This window comes from Magnolia sinica, chromosome 4, assembly GCF_029962835.1.
Source record: "Magnolia sinica isolate HGM2019 chromosome 4, MsV1, whole genome shotgun sequence".
NCBI classification, from domain to species: Eukaryota; Viridiplantae; Streptophyta; class Magnoliopsida; order Magnoliales; family Magnoliaceae; genus Magnolia; species Magnolia sinica.
Genome location: NC_080576.1, coordinates 114,337,206 through 114,343,205, shown reverse-complemented (window position 1 = coordinate 114,343,205; position 6,000 = coordinate 114,337,206). Strand labels below are relative to the sequence as shown.

The 6,000-nt window shown below is 39.4% G+C and overlaps 1 protein-coding gene across 1 annotated transcript; it reads left to right on the top strand.

The window, feature by feature from the left end:
• Window positions 1-994: 994 nt before the first annotated feature.
• On the top strand, window positions 995-5,510 carry LOC131244310 (putative receptor-like protein kinase At3g47110). The gene is made up of 2 exons (XM_058243940.1): window positions 995-3,701; window positions 4,780-5,510. Exons 1-2 carry the CDS (start codon window positions 995-997, stop codon window positions 5,160-5,162), a joined length of 3,090 nt encoding a protein of 1,029 aa, XP_058099923.1. The 3' UTR covers window positions 5,163-5,510.
• The last annotated feature ends 490 nt before the right edge of the window (window positions 5,511-6,000 follow it).

The window sequence follows — 6,000 nt, the reverse complement described above, 5'->3', positions numbered from 1 at the left end:
AATTAAATGAAAAAACGGATGGACTGAGTGTATAGACCACGTACATCCAAGGTAAGCCTAACTGAGTTTACTCAGTACGATAAGAGCGTACTGAGTAACTCAGTATGCAATCTGATTTCGTAACTGAGTTAGCAATCCGATTACGATCCGGAAGCGGATTGCCTAGTGAGTTACTTACCACGCTTAGTATACTGAGTAAACTTTCTGAGGTCCACCATGATTTGTGTTTTTTATCAGCTTCGTCCATCCATTTTCCCAATAACTCAGTACGCAATCCGATTTCGATCGGTGTCTCACCTAACCCGCTCCAGGCGTTACAGACACTATCCGAACCAGCTCCAGGCGTTGCAGACATTATCCGAACCCATCATTAAATAGGCCATATACAAAAGGTAGATCGTTCTCACGATCATAGCCGTTCTATTGTTGAACAATTTTCGAAAAGAATGAACGGTTATAAAAAGAGCCAACAAAAGGTTTCTTTTTATCGTCCATTTCAATAAATACGCCAATCCAGGGTTTAGGTTGTGCATTTCAATACGTGTGAGTTATTGGATTTTCTAGTCCACGGTCTCCTTGTGACTTTCACCGTCAATATCGGTGGATGTATTTATAATAAAAAATAAAAATAAAAAAATTTAAAAATGAAAAGAGAGTTTTCAATTGATTGTATTCAACTACAAAAATCTGCACTCCCACCTTTTCAAGAAAAAAAAAAAAAAGAAAAAAGAAAAAAGAAAAAGAAAAGAAAATTCAACTACAAAAATCAAAGATTAATATATTTCCAAGTGTTGACTATAATGTAACAGCTCAACTAGCGTAGTATCCAGAACACGGACGATTAAAAACATCGAACCATCTCAGATGCAGCATTCTAAGTCGCGAACGAGGCAAATCCAATTCCGCTTATAAATACACGAAGGTAACGCGTCACCAGATGCCACTGACGTTTGTTTTCTTTTCTTGTTCAGTATCCCTCTCAATGGAACGAAGGATGGTGCTTGGACTCTTACCTCCAAAGGCATTTTGGTCATTAATACTCCTTGCCTCCCATCTTCCATGCATGAACTGCATAGGAATCGGGTTCCCTGCGTTAGGAAACGAGACAGATAGACTCGCCTTGATCGCATTCAAGGAACGGATATCCAACGATCCTTTCCGAGTCTTCAACACATGGAACGATTCCTTCCATTTCTGCGATTGGAAAGGAGTCACATGCGGTGGTCGTCGGCATCCTCAAAGGGTCACCGCCTTGAATCTTGTGTCCAGTAAATTGGTAGGGCCCATATCACCTCACATGGCAAACCTCACCTTCCTCAGAAGTATAAACCTCTCGAGCAACAGCTTCCATGGAGAAATCCCACGGGAAATAGGCCGGCTCTTCCGGCTCCGTTATCTTGATCTGAGCAGTAATGTGCTGCAAGGAAGAATCCCCGATGACCTGTTCCACTGCTCAGAAATCAGATTCATCATTTTAAATCGAAACAAGCTCTCAGGGAGAATTCCCGTCCACCTTAGCTCTCTGTCAAAGCTTAAGTTACTGAAGCTTGGTCATAACAATCTCATCGGCAACATCCCACCACCATTCGGGAACCTCTCATCTCTTGTTTCTCTCTATCTCCATTACAACAATTTGGATGGAAGCATTCCAGATGATTTAGGACGGCTACTGAAGCTACAATTTCTTCGGGTCTCTTTCAATAATCTGTCCGGTATGATCCCACCATCGCTTTACAACCTCTCATCCATCATTTATTTCTCCGTGTCTGCTAACCACCTTCACGGAAACATTCCACCCAATATAGGTGACACCCTTCATAATCTTGGAGGTCTTTTCCTGGGAAATAACACATTTACAGGTCCAATACCGGTTTCACTACCCAATGCTTCAGGAATTACTTGTGTTGATTTTGCTTTAAATGATTTTAGTGGACCCGTGCCTGTGAACTTGGGAAGTCTACAGCATCTCCGTATCCTAAATTTAGCTGCTAATGAGCTTGGAGGTGGAGAAGGAGATAAGGACTTGAGTTTCCTCACTTCTTTGAATAATTGTAGCCTTTTGGAAGCATTACTTGTAACTGATAATCAGCTGAGAGGAACACTGCCAGCCACCATCGGCAATCTTTCTACCCACCTAACAATGTTAGGGTTAGGAGGAAGCCCCATATCTGGAAGCATCCCAACATATATAAGCAATCTCTTGAGCTTAAATAGTCTAGAGATACATGAGAGCTCTGTCATGGGTACCATTCCTATTGGTATTGGGAAGCTTCGAAATTTGCAGGGCTTGTATTTGTATGGAAATAAACTCTCAGGACAAATCCCATCCTCCATCGGCAACATCACTGGATTGGCTATGCTCTCTTTAAGTGAAAATCGTTTGCAAGGAAGTATCCCTTCGAGTCTTGGAAACTGCAGTCTTCTTCAAATAGTATCCCTCGATAGAAATGAGCTTAACAGTACCATACCCAAAGAAGTTCTAAGTATTCCTTCTCTTGTTGAACTTCATCTAGGTGAGAATTCTTTGATCGGATTTTTACCGTCCGAAGTTGGTCAGTTAAAACAACTTCAACATTTGGATGTTGCCCGCAACAAATTGATAGGCGAAATTCCGAGCATGCTAGGCAATTGTCCAAGCCTAGAAGTCTTTAATTTGAGCAATAACTTATTTCAGGGTGTCATTCCTCTATCTTTGGGCAACTTACAAAGTATTCTACTGTTAAATCTTTCTCATAATAACTTGTCTGGCCAAATTCCACAAGTTCTGGAGAAATTTCCATTTTTGCAGTATATGGATTTGTCTTCGAATGATCTTGACGGCCCAGTCCCAACTCAAGGATTTTTCAAAAATTCAAGCGCATTTTCGATCCTTGGAAACATCAAGCTTTGTGGAGGTATCCCACAATTACAGCTGCTAGCATGCCCGGAGAAAGCTCCTAAGAAAAATGGAAGGTCGACGTCTCTTATAGTAATATTCTCTGTGGTCGGTGCAGTTTTAGGTTTGATTCTTTTATCCTTTCTCTTTGCCACTCTTTATCGGGCGAGAAGAAAGGCCAACAAGAAGCCTTTGCCTGCATCTTTATTGGAGGGCCAGTTTTTAAATGTTTCCTTTGCGGATCTCTTTAAAGCGACTGGAGGGTTCTCTTCGGACAATTTGATTGGAATGGGAAGTTATGGTTCTGTATACAAAGGAATTCTAAATGGCGATGAAACACTTGTTGCAGTGAAAGTTTTCAATTGTCATCAACGTGGAGCTTCTAGAAGTTTCATGGCTGAATGTGAAGCATTGAGAAATATCCGGCATCGGAATCTGGTTAAAATCATAACTGCTTGCTCAAGCATTGATTTTAATGGTAATGATTTCAAAGCACTAGTATTTGAGTACATGCCTAATGGGAGTCTAGAGAAGTGGTTGCATCCAAGTGTACATGGCGAATATGAAATGCAGAGCTTGAACCTTATTCAAAGACTAGATATAGCCATTGATGTCGCCTCTGCATTGGAGTATCTTCATCACCATTGCGGCACACCAGTCGTTCATCGCGATCTAAAACCAAGCAATATTCTACTGGATGATGACATGTGCGCCCACGTGGGTGATTTCGGATTAGCAAGGTTCCTTTCTAATGCTGCCAGTAATACCTCTCAAGATCAAACCAGCTCAACTGGGATCAAGGGATCTGTTGGCTATATTCCTCCAGGTAACAATTTCACGCTTTTTCTTCCTTCTTTTATATTTTTAAATGCTTTGCAAAAATTCTTAAATATGAAGCTTTCATTGTCACTTCTTTTTGTTGCTTGTGTTGTTGCTACTGTTGTTATAGTTGCTATCGTAGTGAAACCCATCGTGGATCAGTTATGGTACCAAGGAATCACTTTTATCAGGCAATTTTAACTATCCCATTCATGTCTTCCAAATATGAATGGCTTACAAAATGAGGTCCAATGGTTGTGACTTTTTCACCCTAGCCTATGAAATAGGTAAATTACCTAATGGACAGTCTGGATCAATCTATTGGACTATCCTAGTGTTTCAATGCAACTACAACCACGGTTGCTCTGAGAGAGCTGAATCCTTTCTCATAAAAAACAACAACGACGACAAAACTTTCTCATAAACCACAACAACAACAGTAACAACAAAATGGGGTGCCTGTTCAATAGCCACTGAAAAATGAGTTCATCTAGCTCATTTTGGTTAATATTAATTATGTATTGGAGATTATATAATTTGTTGGCTATGATAATTATTGTTAATCGTTACCAAAATAATCAATCTCTAATGCATAGTTCCGATTAACTAAATTGAGATGAACCCATTTTTCAGCAGCTACCAAACATGTCCTAAAACTGTCAAAATAAATCATTTTGTCCATTACCACTGCTAGAGCAGCTGCAATGGTAATCGGAAAGAAACTCTCACTAAGAATGAAGGATTGCAGGATGGCAGATTCTTTTTAGTAATTTTTCCAATTTTACATATGATAGATTTCAACTAAAAATGCATCCAACGGTTGAGCATGCAAGATTGCCAGATGAGTAATTAGTACTAATTGTTTTTCATTGAGTTGCAAAGTTTTTCTTTTTCTTGTAGTAGGGCTCATTTATTAGTTATACCTTGATAACTTCACGCCTCAAAAGTTTTAAATTAATAAGATAATTGATTCCTATGCTTGTATTGATTGTCACTTCTTTTACGTCAAAAACTAATTCCTATTTTTGTTTAAATGTTGGAATGAAACCTTGATATCTCGAAATTTTGAGGTGTGTAAATGACAGAGTATGGAATGGGCGGAAAGGCGACTACATGTGGAGATGTCTACAGTTACGCTATCCTTCTTTTAGAGATGTTCACAGGAAAAAGTCCAACTGATGGCATGTTTAAAGACGGTCTAAGCCTCCACCAATTTGTTAAGATGGCTTTACCAGATCGAGTGATGGAGATTGTAGACCCACAACTTCTCTTAGAAGAAGTTCAAGGTCTGAACAATGGAGAACAACTTCGCATTGCAAGAACTAAAGCACGGGAATGTGTGGCTTCTATGGCCAAAATTGGCATCGCATGTTCTGTAGAATCTCCAAATGAGAGGATGCAAATGAGAGATATTACCAAAGAAATTCATGCAATCAGGGACTTATATCTTGGGGTTGAGATTCACTGAGATGAGAAAAATGGCCCATGATTATTGGGCCAAGGTTTGTCTTATCACGCATAGTTATTATTAACAAGTTGTGGTTGGTTATTGAATGGAAGATACATGTGTGAGGGTTAAGTTGCTCATCCTGCTGGCGGTTAAGCAAAGTTTGTATGCATCCAGTGGCTGTCCCAATCCGATGACGTAACATGGTGTTGGGTTGTGTTTAGTTGGTTCTGTGTTTTGGCCTCCTCTGTTGTTTTGGTTGTGTTTGCTTCGTGTAATGGTTGTGTAGTGGGGTGGTTAGTCGGTTTGGCACCCCTTCAGAGATGTAAATGGTTTTTGTTTGGACATCAATAAAATTTACAAGTGCTGTAGTCCCCAACCAAAAAACCAAAAACAAACAACAACTTAGGCTTGGCAAGTTGCATGATGAGTTTTATTTAGGTTTTCAGATTTGTATTCCTTTATCTCCCATACAGATGCTTAGAAAAGGGTATATTGTATTGTCAGATAATGTTTTTGTAAGAAACGATTTTCCTACCTAAAAATAGTCATGTCACGGAAGAAAGAGTATAAATATGAAGTGGCTAATTATCTTGGTCGCGTGATCCCATACTGGAGGTTGTAGTACTGGTAGCATTTTTTTTTTTAATTTTTTTTTTTTTAATAAAAGGTGGAAGCCACCTGCTATGTATTGATGTAGTACTGGTAGCATGGTCCAGATATCTCTACATGATTGACGAATGAATGGTTAAAAATAAAATGGTCCAGTTGTCCAGTTCGATCAAAGTGATTGTTGAGATTCTTGAGCAATTAAAGGCAAGAAAAATGGTTCAATTGGTTAGGTGGAAATATATATCAT

Coding starts and splice junctions, on each gene's coding strand:
- LOC131244310 (XM_058243940.1), top strand. CDS start 995: ATGGTGCTTGGACTCTTACCTCCAAAGGCATTTTGGTCATTAATACTC. Junction 3,702..4,779: donor TGTTGGCTATATTCCTCCAG/GTAACAATTTCA, acceptor TGTAAATGACAG/AGTATGGAATGGGCGGAAAG.